This window comes from Lycorma delicatula, chromosome 3 (genome assembly GCF_047948215.1).
Source record: "Lycorma delicatula isolate Av1 chromosome 3, ASM4794821v1, whole genome shotgun sequence".
Lineage (NCBI taxonomy): Eukaryota > Metazoa > Arthropoda > Insecta > Hemiptera > Fulgoridae > Lycorma > Lycorma delicatula.
The window spans coordinates 85,474,357-85,496,584 of record NC_134457.1 but is presented as its reverse complement, the minus strand read 5'-3'; the positions used below and the strand labels follow the sequence as shown (position 1 = coordinate 85,496,584).

Genomic DNA, 22,228 nt, shown 5'->3' with positions numbered 1-22,228 from the left:
CAAATTGCCATTTGGACCTGCTAGCAGTATCTCTGTAACAGGCCATGAATTTTCCGAACCAACTGCCCTCATAAATTCATTACACAGAAATTCAATACTGTAAGGATTTAATTACATGCCACTCCTATTACTGCACATAGCAGTACTCTCCTCTACATGATCCTGCACACACTTTTTGAAATGAAATGGAGAAATGTCTTACTGAATGCCAAATTAACAAAGAGTAATTAAGACAACCAAATGTGATATAAAAAAAATTATAACTGATTAGCCAAATAGTAATAGTTTTGTATCCAGTGATCAGCTAAAAAAATAATATTAGTTCTAAATTAAAACATTATTCAATAATACTTATTAAAAGAGTTATAATAGAATAATAAATAAAATTCATTATATCTATTTCCATTTTGGAAAGCAGTTTTCTGTTGGTAAGATGTGATCATATATTAACATTCAGTGAAACATCAATTTTCCAAAATTACCTTTGTAAGACCAAATCCAGATAATTTGAAAAATAAAAAGCTTTTATCATACATATGGACATATCATTTTAATGTGAATTATCAGGCTTACTAAAAAGATGAAAATATAAAGAAATAAATGTATTTCAGTAAAACTAAGACCATTAAGAATATGTATAATATGTAAAAATATATGTTACAAAAAATCCAATGGGTAGAAATTTACTAATAAAATAATCAGAATTTATAAAAATTATCTAAAGAATTTAAAATTTACTATCCTATGTTTTATAAAAAGAGTTAATTTAAATAAGCTTATTTAAAAAAACTTATAAGAAAAATCGCATTTAAGGGAAAGTGAGTTAAGTTACTATATTATAAAAATATAATTAATTATATTTAATAGAATAAAACTTAATGACAGTCAATAATCAAAACACATTTCTAAAAACAATAACACTAGCTTCCAATAATTAATGATATTAATAACAGGAGCCGCCTTCATTGTATGTATTTTAAACACAATTACTTTTTAATTTAATAATATTAAATAAAATGAGGAATTACCTGCAATTTAAGATTGAGCATCATAACAACAAAGACAACAGCAAGGCAAATGGCAATGACAGGGAAACTCACAAAATAACGAAAAATATTACGTTTCCACACAGGATAAGTTGGTTCTAGACGGCCTGTAACAGGGCTGACTTCAAGTGGTCCCTGAAATTTTACAATTTTCACTTAAATAACATTATAAAAATAGAAAACAACAAAAAATTACTTGAAAAGCTTATACTAAGACTAAACTACATAAATAAGTTAATATTAACATTCCTCAAACTAGGAACGCAGGTATTCAATCCTTTAGCAAAAATACAAGGAACATATTTTAAATAAAGTTCATTTTAAGTTTACTCATTGTTGGGCATTGAGAAGTGGCGGGAAAACTTGTAATAAGGTTTGGTTGTGGCCAGTCATTAAATCGATCATGCATAGCATTTGTCAGGAGCAACATCAGTTAGTTCCACCAGCGAGCAGTCGTGATTAGTATTTGTCATAAATAACACAGCTCCACTCTGTCAGCAAATGTATTATGTGCATTTACTATGTCTTGTAGTGAATCTTATTGTAAATTAAATATCGTTTATTTTATATATTAAGTATCTTCATTCTCATACTGGTCCAAGAGATTGTTCCAACCCTAGCATTATCCTACACAGTCCACTATCTCTAAATCAACATAAATTTTCTACCTAAATGGTATCATCCTATCACTCAATAAACCCAACAATTATTTTAATTTTCTGATTAAAACCCACATTTTTATAGTCCTCTGAATGCATTATTTTCTTTGTTCCTAACCCTTCATCTTTTTTTGGTCCTCCTAACTAGCGGATATGAGAACTTCCATTACTGAACTTGTGTGGCTTTTCAGACATTTATGTGTGTTTGGTAATTACCATACAGACTTTTTTTATTGTTTTCAAAACTGGATGAAAACTAACATCAAAATCGCAATACATATACTCTTAAAACTGTTTAAGGAATTTTACATATGTAAACTTAAAACTAATAAACTAGTAAACTAATTTTACTTTGTATGACATCATTGAGCAGACTGTCGCCAGTATATCAGCAGTTCGAGCCTAGCATTTCTTATCACCAGCTGCCAATGTATTATATAGTTTACAGCTATTTCACATCCTTATGTCCTTTGTTTATTAACCATTCATTCCTTTATTATATCATTTACCTTATTATTACACTATTTATATATTAATTGACTTTGACTTCCAAAACAAATCATGTTAATGACCTATACTTATCCTTCTACAATTTATTATTCTTTCATTCTATTCGTTTTACAAGCGTTATCATTTGGTTATAGCCTTTATGACCACTGAAAATGGATAAATCAGAAAAGGTGAAACTTATTAAAAAGCAAGGAATAATTAAGGGTAGTTTAACTAGAAAAAAAACATTTATTAGCAATGAGTAAAATCATGCAGATTTATAGTTATTATAAACAAAATATTGACGGTACCAAAAAGAAATATAAGAAAAAGAATTTGATTTATTTCAAAGCCAGTTAGAACTGGAAGATGACGAAGATCATTCCCAGTACAGAGCAGAATTTGAAGATTTATATGATGAGCTTGTGTCCCAATTGGAATCGCTGTTGGAAAAACAACAGCCTCCAACTATAAAACAAGAAACCATCATTCCCACTGAACCAACTACTCCTGCAGTTAAGCAGAGTTTTCAGTTACCTACTATTAAAATCCCATCATTTAGTGGTGGCTTCTCAGAGGGGTACCATTTCAAGGATACCTATGAAAGTCTTATTTTAAATAATGAACCTTTGACTAATGTATAGCGAATTTCACTATCTTATTGCTTCTCTAGAAAAGGAGCCAAAACAACTGATTCAAAACCTTCCTGTTACAGATGCTAATTTTAGCAATGCTTACCAGTTAATCTGTAATCGTTATGAAAATAAGAAATTAATTATAACCAAGCATGTAAAATCTCTTACGTTTCTTCCTCAAGCAAGCAAAAGGATGAATAATTGATCTGAGACATCTTATTAATGAATTAGTAACAGAGATGCAATTAAACCACTAGATATTACCATTCTGATAGATGAAGTACTACTATTAACACAACTGTTTTCGACAGAACTGATGTATCAACACTAACTCAATTTGAATCCTCTTGTAATTATAAGGAAATGCCTAAGCTACATTAGTTAAGTTTTTTGAAAGAAAATGCCAAAAGGAACAATTAGTTAGTAGTTTTAGTGATAAGGATTTATGAATTTCTGCATCAAATGTTTCTAGGAATAATAAACAGCAAAATAAGCCTGTTTTATCATATATGTTTATGAACCAAGTATGTATTATTTGTAAGAATCAACATGCAATTTATAAATGTCCGACTTGTTTGTCTTTAAAACTCAAAGAGCGGTTTAATCAAATAAAACGTGACAATTTATGCACAAACTTCTTAAAATCTAATCATATTTTTAAGAATTGCAAATCTACAATGTGTGCTAAATGTAACGTACACCATCACTCTAGTCTTCATTTTGAAAATGGGCATTTAAAACAAAGCGTACTACCAAAACCAAAAAATGATGGGACCAAAACGAGCAATATCAATGCAAAACTAGTTGTCATGTTTTCCAGAGTAGCCAGCCACAAATAATTTTCAAAAGGTAAAATTCAGAGGTGAGCTCTCTGAACCATTTGAGATCAAAATAGGACTGTACCAAAGTAATGAGCTCTCGCCACTATTATTCAACTGCATTCTAGAAATGGTAATGAGGGAATGGCTCAAAAAATGCCCCAGAAAAGTAAAAATAGTCCGAAAAATCAAAGCAAGCTGTCTTGGTTTTCGCCAACAATTTGGCACTCGTAGCAAATGACACTGACAAAGCTAAATCACAGACAGGTATTAGAACTTCAAAACATTGCAAATAAAATTAACCTCAAAATATCATTTAAAAAGACAGAAATTATGCCCCAAAGACCAACATGATTAAAAGTAAACATAAACAGTAATAAAATCAAAATAGTAACCCAATTTAAATATCTTGGAGAAATAACAACAAACAAGTTAAATGCAAAAACCTCAATCCAAATAAGAAGAAACAAACTAGCTAAAGTTCAAAATTAACCTGGTACACTTACAATAAAAAATGCCTATCAATAAACAAAAAAATAAGGCACTACAACACAGTTTTAAAACCAGAAGCCACTTATGCAGCAGAAACACCCTTCCACCTAAACGAACAATCAAAGACAGACAGACTCCAGAAAATCAAAAGAAAAATTGGAAGAACATGTATCAATAAAAAGTATCAGAAAGATGGACAGTGATAGAATGTGCCTGACAAATTCATGTACAAATACTTAGAACCCATCATTGATACCATGCGTAAGAGGAGACTAGCATTCTTTGGACATATCATGAGGATGCAAGATTATTACAGCTATTACAGTACAATTTTGATTCGAAAAACACCAAGATAGATGCAGATGGATCAGAGAAATAAGTAAGAGGATCTGAAGGAAATTTGCCTTACATCTGAAGGTACCACAGATAAGATAAAATTAAAGAAAATCAAAAACAAAAACACTTGCTTTACACACACAAGAAAATCTCACAATACAAACATTTTCAACACTAGAAAGGACACAAAGATTGGAATGAATGAAAAAAGTACTGGGAGAACCGCAAGGCCCAAACAGTCCCAACGAAGAAACTTGGATAACAGACTAACCAAAGTAATCCTATGCAATCATAAAAGATAATAATAATAATAATAAAACATTTTATGTATTGTTGTCATTTTGTTAAATTACCTTAAAACAACATAAATTTATTAAAACTCAGTGAAGTCTAGATGTTACAACTTACTTTATACATTAATAATAAGTTACATAATTTTACTTAATGTACAGGTACGTACGTTCAAAAATTAACAACACAAACTGATGTACAGTAAAACCGGTTCATTCAATGGCAATCAAACTTTTTGAGGCTGTTAATTAATGAGCTGTTTGGTCATAATTAATCTATGCATAACTTCTTTTGTTGATTTCAGATTGTCAGCTCTGCTTGAAACATGTATGCTAGAAGATCAATGCTCAGTGACAAGATTTTTGCCATCAGGTGTGAAACCAGCAGAAATTTACTCAAGAATGTTAAAACAGTATGGTAAAAAGTGTTTAAACCACAGTATTATTTATAAGTGGGTGGAACAGTTTAATTTGGGCCAAACAAATGTGACTGATCTCCATCGCTCTGAAAAACCAGTTGAAGTTTCGACTACTGCAATGCAAAATTACATAAATGATATTATTTACAAAGACAGGCGAGTCAAAATTTCCCAAATTCCTAGTTTGTGTAAAATTAGTGTTGGAACCATGCATTCAATCATTCATAACGTGCTGAATTATCACAAAACGTGTTCAAGACAGTTGACTCAAGCCCATAAAAACACTGAATGCGCATTTATTCTGAGCTCAAAGAAGGTTAGAAACAGAGGGTAATGACTTCTACCTGTAATGAAACATGAATACACCATTTCAAGCCTGAATCCAAACAGCAAAGTCTTGAGTGGAAACATCCAGTTCACCCACCAAAAAAATTCAAAACTCATGCATCAGCTGTAAAGTAATGTTGATGATCTTCTGGAACTCACAAGGCTCAATTTTTTCTCACTATTTAGAAGAACAATATACCGTGAACAGCAAGTACTATTCTAAAATGCTCCAACAGAAATTGAGACCCATGAAAAGGGGAAAACGTCAGGGAACTCACAAATGTTAAATTTTAACATTTCAGTTACTCATCAGTGAATGATTACATCAAACACAATATTAATATTTATCTATCCCCTTCAATCAAAGAATAGTAAAATTAATCAATCTTCTAGATGCAAAGCTGCCATACCAAATTTCATGATCGTGAGTTAAAAATTTCCTGGGTATATAGCAAAATAGTCCGTAATATGTATACCAGTAAAATGTTTTATCCAAGTTTTATATTTTTGGTCTCAGGAATCCCAAAATATCAAAAAACATAAAATCTACTATAAATTAGGCACTGTAAAAATTTGTAGAGGGCATCAAATTATCTTAGCGTAAACACAACAATGCACAGTAGAAAACTTATGTTTGTGAGGGGGAAAATGACAAACTTATGTTTGTGGAGGGGGGTAGCATTCCTGTCTAGTGCTTCGCTTGGTTGTAATAAAATAGTATTACCTTTTGTTTAAACAGTATTTATCAATACTCTTTTCACAGTGTAAAATACAATATTTTCAATACTACTACTGCAGTTTGTTAGAATCATATTATATAGAATTATGGTGTCTAATGCCTCAAGCAAGATCTAACTGTAGACTGGGACGGGGAGTAGTACAAGAAGCCAGACTAAATATATTAACATCTACAAAAAAATTCCAAAAGGAAATCCTACTGTGTTACATTCAAAAACACAAGCTCACATTGCTGATTTATGTGGCATATCAGTTCACATGGTGTGAAAAAAGTAACTGAAAAAAATAAACTTTGTGAAAATGAAAGTTTCACTACACCAGGAAAATCTGGAAAAATAATAAAGAAAAAAGTTAGTATCAATGATTTTCAAAGATATGCATTAAAGAACATCATGTATAAATTTCATATACACCATCAAAAATTACTGATGTTAAATAACTTGTTAGCAGTTTTGAAAACAGAACATAAAGATTTGGATTTTGAATTTACACATGAAACAAAAAGAAAGTTTTTACAAAATATGGGTTTTAGGTGGAATAAAACTGCTAATAACAGAACATTGTTAATGAAAAAACACGACATTAATTTAAACCACATAAATTATGCAAAATTTACCAAGGTTTCTGACGAGTCCTTTCTTTTTCCTATTTAGCCTCTGGAAATTACCGTTCAGGCATTACTTCAGAGGATGAATGAGCAGAATATGTATGAGCATAAATGAAGTGTAGTCTTGTACAGTCTCAGTTCGACCATTCCTCAAACATGTGGTGAATTGAAACCCAACCACCAAAGAACACCGGTATCCAAAATCTAATATTCAAATCCGTATAAAAGTTTACTAGGACTTGAACACTGGAACTCTCAACTTCCAAATCAGCTGATTTGGGAAGATTCCCACTAGACCAACCTGGTGGGTTTTTCTGACGAGTCCTACATTTATTCAACTCACACAAAAAGTTTTGGTTGAACTGATGACTCTGTTAATGATTACAAGAAACCTATATCGAAAGGACAGAGATTGATAATGGTGCACGCTAGAGGTGAAACTGGAAAAGTCCCTAATGCTCTTTTAACATAATCGGGTCAGAAACAAAGTGATTACCATGACAACATGAATGCTGATAACTATGAAAAATGGCTGAAAACAGAATTGATTGCAAATCTTTCACCTCGTTCAGTTTTAGTTTTCAACAATGCATCTTACCAAATAAAACATTACACCAGTTTTTGAACTCAAATTGTAGAAAGTAAATGCTATTACAATGGTTGCAAACTAGAAATATTCCATGCTCATCACAGATGTTGAAAGTCCAACTTTATCAATTGGGGAAGTTAAATACAGTTCGCTACGAACAATTCTATTTTGACAAAATATTGAAACATTATGGACACAGTGTTTTAAGACTGCCACTATAACATCCTGAACTTAACCCGATTGAGCTGATTTGGGCAAAAGTAAAGAATCAGATGGCTGAAGAGAATGTTTTACCTCGGCAAAATATTGGTGAAGTTAAGCAAATAACAGAAAAAAATTTTCTGAATTAACAGCTGGAGACTGGAAATTATGCTGCGATCATGCTTTAAAATTTGAAAAAGCGTATTCAGAGACAGATACAGCTACAGATATGCAAACTGAAAACTTCATTATAGTGACTAATGATAATGATAGTGCCAATGAGTCTGAAATATAAGATAGCGACGATACGGATAACGTAACTGATGATTGTATAGATGGCATTGAGCCACTTGACTGACTAAAATAAAGCATGATTTATTAAAAAATTTATTTATTAAAATTTATTTATAATCTACCCAATCAAAACTACCCTATTTTTCCTTTCAGAAAAATAAAAGTGAGAATTTAAAAAACATTTTACAAATAAAAGAATGGATAAAATATGCAAAAAGAAAATTTTGTGAAAAATAACAAACAGCACCCCTAGTTGCCATTCATCACCTATGTGTACTGAGTGCATCGATGGAATGCATACATATGTGTGGGCGCAGGCATTCATATGACCACCACAGACCCACAGACAGTATGATACACCACAGACCCAATCTTACTCCACCCATCTAGCATTCCATGACCATGCTGAGCAGTGGTTGCACTAAGATAACTAACTTTGTTCTACTTTACATTCTCGAGAGTTCTACAACTGTTCAATCAAGATGTATAATATTGTTTAATCACAAATATAATTCATTTAGCTCATCTAATTTTTTTAAAACATCTGTTAACTAACCACAAAACAAACTGTTAAAGAATCAACATATGCAGGAATTGGGTATACATTGAAATGTGTCAATTATTAATTTTTAGAAGATTTATATTTTCAAGTTATGGTAAACTGTGGACAACTGAAACCACTGCAGTAATTTACTGCAAATCATAAAAAAGTTTTTTTGTTAATATTTATTCAACAAAATGCCTTGTACAAGAAAATGAACTAAGTTTATGCAAATATTAATTAATACAAATTCTGTGCAACAGTAAACTTACAGTAAACAATGGCCTTGGTTCGAGCAGTAATTCATCACGTTGATCAAGTGTTCCCCATTTATATGCTAACTCAGCACAATACCTCTTCCATGCTTCCAAATAGACACTGAACCATAGCACATTAAAAAAGGAAAATAAGACAAAGCCAACATCTTCTGTTGCCTGATCACCCCGACCAAACCCAACCTATAATACAAGAAAGAATTATCTTAATCCAGGATACACAAGAAAAATAAAATGTGATACAAGCATGATGTGCGTACTCCCACATTCATGCACAAATGCATGCATATATATATATATATATACGTGCACACATACACAATATATATAATTTATTTTATTATTATTAATTTAAATAAAACAATTTATTAACAGCAAATAACACTAAATTAATTGGAAAAAGTAAATAAAAAAAATTACTTAACTAACATAACTTACTCATATTTATTAATACAAATAAAAGTATTACAGTAGAGAATAAGAGTATTAGAATATATCACACAAGGTCTGTAAATAAAGTAATGAGACTAGCGTTTTTGGCAACCAAAGTGGCAACACTATAAAATTACTAGTAAACATATGGTTATATGAACAGCTGATTTATATTAGGTATTAATATTTATAGTCTACTGTTGACAGGTGAGATATAACAAACTTTTTGTGAAATGAGTTTTTGTTGTGCGTTATAAAAATGAGTGATACTAATTATGCACAATGTTGTACAATCAAGTTTTGTATTAAACTCTGTGAGAATGCTTCTGAAACTTTTCAAAATTGGAAAGAACATATGGAGATGATGCTCTGTCAAGAGCCCAAGTTTTTAGGTGGTTTAAAACATTTTCAGATGGCCGAGAATCAGTTGTGGATAATCCACACTCTGGAAGACCATTAATGTCAAAAAGTGACGACAATGTTGAGCGAATCAGAGACTTGATACGGTACAACTTAACTGTCAGAATGATTACAGAACAACTGAATTTAAACCACACCACAGTCCATCAAATTTTGACAAACGAATTGGACATAAAAAAAGTATGTCCAAAATTGGTCCCAAAAATGTCACTATTTAACAGAAAAACAACAGGATGGAAATGTGCAACGACCTTCTAGGGCGAATTGAAATTGATCCCGATTTTCTGGAAAATGTTATTACTGGTGATAAATCTTGGATATTTGAATACAACCCACAAACAAAATGCCAGAGCAAGGAGTGGCACACTTCAAACTCACCACGTTCCAAAAAAGCAAAAATGAGCAAATCAAAACCATACTAATTTGTTTCTTCAATAATAATGGCATTGTTTATAAGGAGTTTATACCTACAGGACAGACTGTAGATCAATATGTTTACTGAGATTCGTGAAAGACTGTGGAAAAGAGTTGCCCGTGTGAGACCAGCTATCAAAGACAACTGGATACTGCATCATGACAATGTATCTTGTCACACTGCCCTCTCAATTAATGAGTTTTGGCAAAGAAAAACATTCCTGTAGTTCCTCAATCACCTTATTCACCTGACTTGAGTCTCTGCAATTTTTTCCTGTTCCCAACTTTATAAAAAAACACCAGTAAGGACACCACTTTGGAACGGTAGAAAACATTAAATATGTAACTGACCATCTGAAGGATATTCCAGTTTCTGACTGTAACACTGCTATGAATAGTGGAAAAACCATTTGAAGTGTTGTGTGGCTTTCCAAGGGAACTATTTCGAAGATGATAAGAGTCCATGTATAATTGGATTGTAAATAAAAGGTTTTTCTGAACCAGTCTCATTACTTTATTTACAGATCGATTATGTTATTTAGAACATTTATTAACAAATAGCTCCACCACAACATGGTTCAAATCCCAGTGAGGCTTGGCATTTTTTATACACTACAAAACACATCATTCACAAACATCTGAAATCAGGCAGTTAGTTTCCAGTTGCTAGAATTTTAAAATAAATGAAATTATTACTGACAAGTACAAACCACAAATCAATACAAATCACATAAAAACAGATTTGTAATTATCAATCACACAGCATAAGCAAGAGTGTAAGATTAAGGTACAGACTATATATTCAATATCAAGGTATACAGATAAAACTTTTATAAAATAAATTTTACAAAAATTATAATTTCCAAATGCATATACCAAAGTTAAACCTTTATATCCACCAATTTCAGATACCACGTCTTATTAAAGAACATTTACGATTAAAAATTACCAACCTCATGCTCATTAACATTCACTACACCTAAAATGTCAATTAATAAAATATACTCATAAACATCTCTAAAACTAGTGCACAACAATTTGACCAAAAGCTGTGTTACAGATATCATTGAGCTTAATGAAGTAAGATATTAGTTAATAGAAAAAGACTGATTGGTTTCTTGTTAATATACACCCAATGTAAGACAATTCCACAGATATTAGATTAACTTAAACCAAAATTTTTCGGGTCAGAAATTATAGGCTATGAACCACACTACCTCAATTCAAACACTACATGATAAAATAAAATTAATTTCTTTTGTAATGTAAAAGTCCATTATTTACAGCAGGCACTGCACCTCTAATCACACTATAAACACAATAAAAATCATAGATGGCCGTTAAGCCTGTTTATTGATAATGATTTTTAATAACCTAGATTTTAAAAGACAATAGATGGTTAACTTTCTGAGCAACTGAGAAAATCCTTTGCACTGTAGAATGTTTCTGAAAAAACTGAAATTTTTTACATCACTGTCAATTTTGAAGTTTAATTGTTAAGTACATTTTGAACTGTCTTATTTGAGTAACAGACACCACTATGTAGAAGCAACTGATTTTTTTATAATGACAGTGTTTTAATGTTAATTTATGACAGTGTTACAAGGATAGTGTAAATTAATTATGTTTGTGTTACAACTTTCTTCGTTTAGAATTCAGACCAGGGCATAAAATTTGAGATAATTTTTTTTTTAGTTCTTATAAATGACAGACTCCTGAAATTAAAACCATACTAAGCACATTATTTGTTGATGATACTTATTTTCTGATCTCAGCTGAGAATGATATCTTGTAGTGTCAATATGAATTGATCGTGAATCATTTAGAAAACTGATAGAAAAAAATTTTTTCTTGTTAAATTTTACAATAAAAAGCAGAGTACAAAACACTTCATGAAATCTCTGTAATCTTTTATAACAATTCATTTAAAAATGTTCTGAAACCAGCTTCCACACATCTACATTGATTCAAATTTGAACTGGAATTCTTATGCATTATATTAGCACTTCTTTATGAACCTTACTTGCCTTACTTCTTTAACCTTAATAGACTCCTTATTACCTGCTTTTCCCTGATATCTAATGATCCTCATAATTATATTAATGAATTTACACAATTATTTTTAATAAGAAATACCAGTTTAAAAACCTACAGAAGCCTAATTCATTCAGTAACATGTAGTCTAGGACTTGGACAATGTCTGATGATGGAAGTCAAAATCATCTCTGAATATCTGAAAGGTGAATGGACCAACTTCAAAATAGAATACAGAATTTAGAAGAATCGACTACTGAATGGACTGATGCAAGAAAAAGATATCATAAGATCTATAAAGGAATTTAATAATTGGGACATATTATATGAATTTAATAGCAATGGATATTAAGAGGATGGATGAGAAAGGATTTCTGAGGACTGATAGGCTTAGAGTAAAGTGGTAACAAAAGTCAGGTCAATCACAGTCTGTGGCACAAAGAAAAAGAAGATAAAAAAGCATTATAAAAAATGCAAAAAAAAATTATAAAATTTTTTTAAAAATTAAAAAAAAAATTTTTTTCAAATTAAAATTTCACAAATTCCAACATTTATAAAGTTTCGCACAGTATTATTTGATAGGGTTAACAAATATAATTTTTAGAATGAAATCATACAAACCAAACAAATGACAAAAAAAAACTGTATTATATTCATTAAATGTTTTAAATACAATGAAATAGAAACTACAAAAAAAAAAAACAAGTGAAACAGCTAATACCAAAAAATGTGTAAAAATCTACTGAAAAAGTAATAAGATTAAAAAACATTTTTATTTCAGCTAAACTCAGTCATATATTCTTCTTCCTGTTAAGATACAAGGATATAAAGCAGGAAGCAGGGTTCAAAAATTAATATGTTCAAGAACGCTGTATGCATTCAATGAACTAAATGACTACTACTGTTAACAGTATGCAATACACTTTTAATCATTTATATCATGAACAAAATAAATATTATAAAAATATTCAGATTTCACATAACATATCAAAATACTGACTAATCTGTTAATTATAAATAATATAAGCTTACCCAAAATATAAAACCAACAATGGCAGGCACAATTAGGGCAAAAGTATAATGACCCAACCAAGCAAAATACATTGCAATTTTCACTCCAAAATAGTTACACACAGAATCTATGAAAAAAGTGAAATAATTAATACAAATAAAACAAATTTAAAAATTTGATTAATTATCATTAAAAAGTACCTCCATTTTTGTCATGTACTAGTTTTTCCACACTGATAAATCAATGAAACGAAATTAATCAAATGAAAGTAAGTAAATAATAAATCTGTAATGACTTTATTAAACTAATTTGTAACGATTAGAGCAGCTTTCTAATTACTTAACATTAATCAGTTCAATAAATCCATGTTATGAATAAATACAAATACGATATTAACTTTAATACACTCAGATTATCTTTAATACAATCTTTATTAAGCACGAATAACATTTTTAGAAGTACTGCAACCACCAGTTCTATTTTTTTAAATAATGAATTTTAAAAATAAGCAATACATAAATAATAAGGAATAAAGATTTATGTAAACTATAATTTTTATCAAATCTACCATTCAAATGAATTAATTTTAATCTCATTATTTGTACAGCTTATATGCAGTTTCAAATGCATGCATGCAGGCACGCATGCAGCGTTTGAAATGAAGGAAACTGCAATTCAAACTTTGGGATCTGTGTTCAAATTCTCAATGAGATCTGTGGCAAGTTACCTTGTCAAAGTCTTCCATTTAATTTGACAATTTAATTTTTTTTATACATTTATTTACCATATTTACTCTTGTATGAAGCACACTTTTTTTTTTCTTAAAAACCTACATGAAATTTATGGGTGCATGTGATAAGTGGGGATTTCCAAATGACGGTCCAGTATATTTACTATTGTACTACACATTGTGGTATAATATACTAGTACACAGTAGTAATGTAAACAAATCATAGAGTGTAATTTAATTATTTCTGTTTCCAATCAGTAACTTAAATGTTGTCACATCCATTAAGTAGGCTGTAACAACATAATTGCATGTTTATAATAAATTTCTGTCATAAGCATTTCAGTTTATCTCTGCATTTTTGGTTATTATAACATCTGTTATTCATCATCCTGCATTTTTGTATAGGACACAAGTTTCAACTCAACACATAACAGTATTCATTTTATTTTAGTCAACTGAAAGTAGACTGTGTGTTAAGTTTATACTCATACTAGGTGTTTACACCAACGCGTAAAGTTGTTTTATTCCAATAAAGTCAAGGTTATGGTCGAGTCTTGTAGTTAACAGGCTTGGCAATTTATTTTGCAATTTTTGTAAGGCTTATCTACGTGTATTTTTAAATAGGTTGTTTGGATTTGTTTTCGATATCATTTCTCTCAGGCTCCGGCTTGACTGACTGTTGCATCATCATACTGGTGTTAGCTTATTTCTTTCTCGCATTATTTACTGCTGTTTGGTCTTAATGTATATATTATTCTTAACTGTTTTTTATTCTCAACCAATTTCAATATTGTCATAGTTCCTAGAAGTCTATTTTTCTTTGTCTGCCCTGATGCCATTTCGTCAACTTGCGTATTCAAAAATTTATTTTATCACACTTACATAATTCTTTAGTGGTCTGCTTGCTTGTAAATTATTTTTGTTTTGTCTTCGTTCCCGATTCCACACGTTTTCTCTAATCGTTCTCATACTAACACTTAGACACTACTCTTGTTGCCAACACACACTCTCTCAGGTCTGCCTAGGTTTGGTTTCCCCCTCTTTTCACTCATGCCATTTTTTCGGCAGAGTAGATCAAGCTTTCAACATGTGCGGTCGACTGCGACCTTTCTCTCACATACTTAATGTTCTAAATACTCTCGTCGTCTTCGTACTCTTATAAACGCTGGGGTATTTCTGCATCGAAATATTCTCTAGTTCTACTCATCAGTTTTTCGTGATTTCACAAATTTTCTATGTTCGTCCAGCCTCGTTTCTTTGTTAAGTTATTCTTCAAATTCACTATATTACGTCTCTGTGGAAAGTGTTTCAATCACTACATACTGCCAATTCTATCGACGCCGAATCTTCTCCAGCTGCTTACTACAATTTTCATCAATGCACAATCTCTCCAAACTGGTTGCTACATATTTGAGATGCCACGTCCTGTTTAACCTCTAAACCACGTCTCACCCCTGCATTCCTGATACACCACTGCAGACTACACCCAGGATTACTGTATGTATTCATTTACCTTCATTCACGAGTTCATCTCTTGCTAATATTTGTGTGCTACAGGCAAGTTCAATTTTCATTATTTATTACGTTAAACAGTTATTTTATCATTAAAATTTGTGGAACATTCAGTTCATCGTACCTTATGCATTTCAATTTCAAGTTTAGTTTAAAAACCATTTATTCACTTAAGTGCAATCACGACAGATGACTTATATAAGGTTATGTCATTGTTCGGCTGCAACCTATTTTACGTGCTTAATTATTACAATTTGTTGTTATTGTAATTAACTCTATCATTTAATCTTGTAACATGTTAATCGCCGAGATTAATTCTTCTCTACTCATGAACTGTATTCATAATACTTTTCTTAAATTAACCTAAAGCAAATTACTCCTGATGTGCAGTTATGTTTTAGGACTTCTTTGTAATTTTATATTTTCAAGAAAGCTTACTATTAAAGGAACTCTATTTATATGTTTATTTATTTCAATTTGGTTATTGTAATTAACTCTTTTTGTACTAGAATATTATTGTGGCCTTTTTTCTACATTAAACTAGAATTACATGTTTGAATTATTTAATGCTAAGTTTGTTGTTCATAAATCACGAAAGGCCAGTGCCAATAATAAGAATTTTTGTAATTTATTTTTTTAAGTTAAGGACATTTGTTCATTGCTAATTTTCATTATTACAGAATATGTCAGCAGTAACGCAACAGCTTTCCAGTTACACTATTTTTAAGTAGATAATTGTAAATAAGATTCTTTTATGTTCTCTTGTTTTCAGGCTTTTTTATATTGTAGATTTTTAAAATGTGTATTTGAAAAATGTATATTCATGTATTTTCTCATTTAATATCATTGCTCATATGATGATTCAACTGATATTTATTAAGTATCATTAAGTTATGTTAATTTCAAAATTTCTTTTAATTTTTTAAGGTTATGATTTTAACATAAGTTCATTTGTATTCTTTCTAATTAAAGTCCAATTTCTTTTGGCAAATACGAGCTGTGTGTTCTTTTATTTTTGCTAACTTTACCCAACACTAGGTTTTCCAGTTTGTACTTTAAGCAAGCAAGTAAAAATGAGTTATATAAAATGTTTGCGTTCATTTATGGTCAGCGAAAAATTTAGTTATTCTCTTAGCTGAGGAAATCCGTAATCGTGCAGCAGGCCATAAATATGATATCCAGAACCATTTATACAACTGAAGAAAGAAAAAAAGAAGCTTATGGACAGTAGTAAAAGTATAAAAGCATTTCGCAGCAGAATTCAGAAGTTTCTCAAGAAGAAGAGCAGTTGATTTCTTACTTTCGAGACATACACACAAGCAAGGATTTGCTATTTCAAGAGAGATGGTACAATTAAAAGCCGTACAAATTGCAAGGAAACTTCAAATATCAAAGTTTAAAGCAAGCCAAAGGTGGTTTGCCTTGCCAAACATAATCATTTTATGAACTATCAATAAGAAAACATACATCTAGTTGTCAACATTTGCTGGATACCTATGATGGAAAATTATTAGCCTTCCACAGACATGTAATTCAGTTACAATAACTGTTTAATAGGAAAGATAATAAATGCTTATCAAACACCAGTTTACTTCAACATGCCAGCAGATTCAACAATTAAGTGCTGTCAGTGAGAAAATGTTCGCATGCTTACATGCGGTTATGAAAAACAATGATGTAAGATATATGCTGACAGTACTTGCAAATGGTAAAATACTTCAACCATTTGTTGTATTTAAAAGAAAAATCCTTTGAAAATATGAAAAATTACCTGCTGGTATCATTTTCAGGTTTTTGTCAAAGAAAAAGGATAGATGAATAATAGGTGGTTTTAGAGAGGGTAAAATGCTCTTGCTGGAGTGGCAATGTGGTGCTCTTTTAATATCGAAGTATGTTAGTGATGGACAGCTTCTACGGAAAAATGTGAAAAAAAGATTTCAAGAAAGTAAAATAGTGTGTAAAAATTTAGTATTCCTGCTGAAATGATGTCATTACTCCAGCCACTCCATGATTCTATTAATCAGCCTTTCAAAGCTTGTTTGAAACATTTTTATTCAGAATGGATGGTGACTACAGTCTATGAAACTACTCCTACAGGAAAACTGAAAAAGCTTAGTTTGACATTAACAGGCGAGTGAATCTTGGCTACATGGGATTTTACTATAAATGATTTGGTTGTAAAAAGCTTCAAGAAATGCTGTATTTCTAAGAACCTAGATGGAAGTGAAGACTCGGCCAAATGGGATTATCAAGAACCCTTTCTGAGATCACATTCCTTTTGAAGTTGGAGATTCAAACAGCAATGAAGATTAAAAAAACAGATAAAAATACCTCTTCAAATTTACCATATTAGTGTTTTAACTTGATTGCCTTTTAAAATGATTTTACAATGTCTCTACAATAGGGTCTTTGTTCTTTTTTTTTGTTTCAGATGACCTGCTAGCCTCATTGTATTTCTATATTTTTACAATGTTTATCAACAGACCATAATTTTTACATATACTGTAATAATGATATTTCAATATAATGTAATATTAATGACATTTCAATTTTAAAGTGCATATTTTAATATTTAATTGTATTGTGCAAAAAATAAATAGAAATTAATTGAAAATTTGAAGTGTTTTTTTCCATAACTTTTTTCCCAAAAACTACACAATTACTTTTCAGGTGCTATCTTATGTAAGGGAACATCATACATGAGTAATTAGTGTATTTTTATGACTAAAACCCAATTTTAAAATTCAGTACTACTTAAAACAACTACTGGTGTTTCTAAAGCTAAATTACTATTGAAGGAATAAAAAAATATGGAAAAAAGGTAAGAATCCTTATATTTAGAGCTAAATATGGAGTCACTGATTTGATTAAATAATTATTAAATAATAATTATTTTATAAAAATAATATATTCTTATAAATATATTATAACCCGATCAATTTAAAGAAAACTTAAAAAAAAATGGATAAATGCATAAATGGATAATGATTTTTATCATACAAAGTATAAAAATTATGTCAATAGAGAATAAATTAGGTACAATGTATGGTTTTGGCAAATGGAAATAAATGTGAAACAAGCACACAAACATCAGAAAAGCAAATCATGATAACCAAAAAATGTTAGTTAACTAAAAACTTAAGAGCTATATTAACAAATTTTATTATTAATCACAATTTGATACGATTCTGTTTGCTTAAAAATACTTAAATCTTCACTCAACAACATTAGTCAAAAAATAATGATAAGTTTATAACGTGCATTTAAAGCTAATATGAGATTAGAACATGGTTACTTCATAAAATAATGCTAACAGCCTCTAACTTGACTCAAATGTACTTGACCTGGTGACATTTTTTATAATTGATCCTAGGACTTTTTTTTCCTCAAGACAGCTGTAAATAGAAATATATTTTACATAGTAATAAATATAGCTAGCAGTATCAATTTTTAACATAAAATATACAAAATTAAAATTAAACAAAAAAAAATTAAATTAATTAATGAAATAAGCTTTCTACATACCTAAAGGTTGTTTGTTGAAAAAGGCACGAACCCAAGAATCACGTAACTCCTTTAGAGCTGGCAGATCGTGCAAAGGAAATACTTGAGCTATTACTCCTGCCGAGACACATTTTGGAACTGAAATCAACAAGTCAGTCATACTCTGTTTGATATAAACCGTTTCATAAACAAAACTGTTCAATAAATCAACAGTAATTTATTAACTGTATCACCAAATAGTAATTACAGGAATTTTTTTTAAAAATGAAATAAAAATCAGAATTAATGACAAAACAGAAAAACCTGTATTCAAAAACTAGACAAATAATCAATTTTAAAACTATAAAAAGATAAAACTGACAGATAAAGATTAAATAATAAAACGATGAAAACTGATAAAGATTAATAATAATATGATGTAGCAAATACAACAATTTTGAAAATAAGGGATTGGAGCAAAATGTGAAATCATTAAATTAGTCCAATCAATTCTTTCACTAACCACCACAAAACTGTATAAAGAAATGAAGTCAACTTCAATTAACTGCGATTTAAAAAAGATAAATCTTCTGTTACACTAAATTTTAACTTTACTTCTTCAACTTTATCACAACTTAATCTCAAACTTAGTCACACATTTATGTTTGTTATCTATACGTAGCATATTTTTTGAGTAACAATTTCTATAAACGTAAGTCATCAAAATAAATTTAATTGAGACTTAATGACTCTTACTTAAAAATTATATTTCGATTTTCAGAACATCGTTAAAACTGCAGTAGAATATCTACATTCATTGATAATTTTAACTATCACAAAAATATACGTAACATAAAATATACTATGTAGTTAAATTTTTATAAATATGACTATCATAACATTACCTATTGCTTGTCCCTCAATCAGTTTAAGACCAGGCAATGTATCACCCTGTACAGCTCTTAATGTCTGTAACAAATGTAAAACCAATGACTGGCGTTCTTGGGTAGAAAAGAAATGTCCTTCTTCTTCTATACCTTCAAAACAATTCATTTCTGTTTGAACAAACTCTTTTAATCCACCACCACGTTCAGGGCGCACGGCTTTTGGTAAATGAACCTCCTCAGCTGCTTTCAGTAACCTAACCAAAACAAAATTGTAATGAACCTTTATAGTAAAATTAATTCAAAGATTATTAAATAGATACACTGCAACAAAAAGACAACATAAATATGATAAAGGAATACTCTTGAAAGACTCATTGAAACCAGAAATTATATTATTCACAGATAGGGTAAATAGTACTTACACCAAAGTAGGCAGGCATGCATACATGCATACACTTGCGCACTCACACATATACACACACATACACACACACAAACAAACATATATGTGAGCATGCATATATGTGGTTATATATGTATATGTTCACACGCACAAACCTTTTTTATAAAAAATAGTATAAGAATGAACACAAGAAAAAGTAGCAGAAGTTTATGCATTGGTGTTTTAATAAATATTGTCATATTTTTACACAAATAAATCACATTAGAATCCAACACAACTTTGTAAAAACTAAGCCCCCTACCCCATTAAATAGAAAAAGATGTGCTTTAAAAAAACTGGAATGGATGACAGGAGTCAAATGAGAAAATGTATTACAGCACACATTAGTTTCATGAAGGTATAAAGTACTACTGATGATATCTGTATACTGAAAATGCTGCAACACTTTTTCAACCCTTACCATTTCCTTCCATTTTTCTCCTGCTTATTCAAAATATTCCCTTCCTTCATTTTCTTTCCATCTCTGTAATTTTTCTTTACCTTTTGAATATAGTCATCATGATTTTTTTTATTAATTGAATCAGAAATTCTTTATGAAATACATACAGGCACAATACATATTAGTAATAAAACCCATGGCACAAAGAATACAACAGGCTCTAGAAGACTGCAGTTTGTAATTTATTTCATTAAAGTGCAAAATGTAAAAGCTTTTAGAGAGTGCTTATTCTCTCATTAAAACAAAGAACGTGTTTCTCTATCTTTTTATAGCTTTATTTTTGGCGTTTTTAGCTGTAATAGATTTATTTTTATTGTTTCTTACCATACCATTCATTAATTTTATCATACATTTTTTTCATCAGCTAGTCACAAACATTAAAAGATTTCTTTATGTAATGATTAGAACTTTTACAGCTTCAGGAGCTAATTTAGGATACTTATGGAGGGGAAAAACGAGCCTATAATGTCCAGAAATGCTTTCATTTACATTTACATTTAGTGATATGTTTCATCATGATTTCTGCTCCAGAGTACAATGAATCCATACTGAAATTTTTGGAATCTCAATTACAGCACAGATTTGGTGGTTTAATACATTTTTTACCAGCAAAATGGATAAAACAGATTGTACAACTGTATCTCCACAAATTTTCATGAAAATTGTTGCAAAGCCCAAAAAATTGAGGGTAAAAAAACTCTTTTACGGTTGCCATAAATTAACTTTGGTTAATCGTCAATAAATAAGTAAAAATTTCTAACAAAATGGTTGTAGAGAATTAATTCTGAGAAAATTGTTTTAAATAAAGACAATAGAAAACAGAAACAAGTTTCAGATATTGATGATGATATTGGTGATGTAAAAACATCACCATTTGTATAATAGATTATCTGTTCAATTCATGTACAGCTGACCAACAATTAAGTTCTATACATTGAATGTGGATAATTATATTAACAGTACTGTGTTGCTGTTTTAGTTAACAAAAAAATAGCTTATCTATTATAATACATAATGGGAGAAAACAGAATTTGTATGCATTTGGAGAGTTGTAACCACACGCTCAGTTTATGGGTAATTAAATAATATTACTGTTTCTTTAATTGAAACTGCAGTTTAAGAATAAGATTAGAAAGATTTACATTGAAGAATCTCAAATTCTAAAATGTTTCAAGCTGAAGAGTTTGTCAGAGAAACAAGCACACTGAAACCAAAACTAGCAGATCCTGGTCAATGATGGTTTGTAGGAAATGCAAACACTGAAGAAGAAATACACAATCCTAAACAATTACAAGCAATTATACTACAAGAACTGGTCACATTGTTAAATGATTCACAACCAGCATGTGATGAATATTATGAGCTCAAGAAGTTTACCCGTTCTACATAACCCATACACTGGACACATTGCCATCAGATCACAATAAACAGGCATAATTCTTCTGTAAGAAAATGTGCACATAACCCCAATTTTCTTAATCATATTTTGATTAGAGATGAATCATGCTACAAAAAAATTTTAACTGTCACTTTTTGAAACAGCTACACTGACAGAGGAAAATCCACACAAGACTGACTTAAGCATTAACATACTTTCTCATTAAATGTGTGGTGTATGATCTTGTTGACAATTTCTTAAGCTCTTT

At 30.2% G+C, this 22,228-nt stretch overlaps 1 protein-coding gene across 1 annotated transcript in view; it reads right to left on the bottom strand.

Moving 5' to 3' along the window:
* Positions 1-22,228, bottom strand: part of wwk (anoctamin 8 white walker) — a 120,672-nt gene that overhangs the window by 81,136 nt on the left and 17,308 nt on the right. Inside the window, exons 4-8 of the mRNA XM_075360123.1 lie at positions 19,699-19,934; positions 18,836-18,952; positions 13,089-13,195; positions 8,754-8,939; positions 1,029-1,181 (exon numbers count right to left, since the gene is read on the bottom strand). Of these exons, the coding sequence (XP_075216238.1) occupies positions 1,029-1,181; positions 8,754-8,939; positions 13,089-13,195; positions 18,836-18,952; positions 19,699-19,934 (799 nt within the window). The remainder of the gene's footprint in view (positions 1-1,028; positions 1,182-8,753; positions 8,940-13,088; positions 13,196-18,835; positions 18,953-19,698; positions 19,935-22,228) is intronic.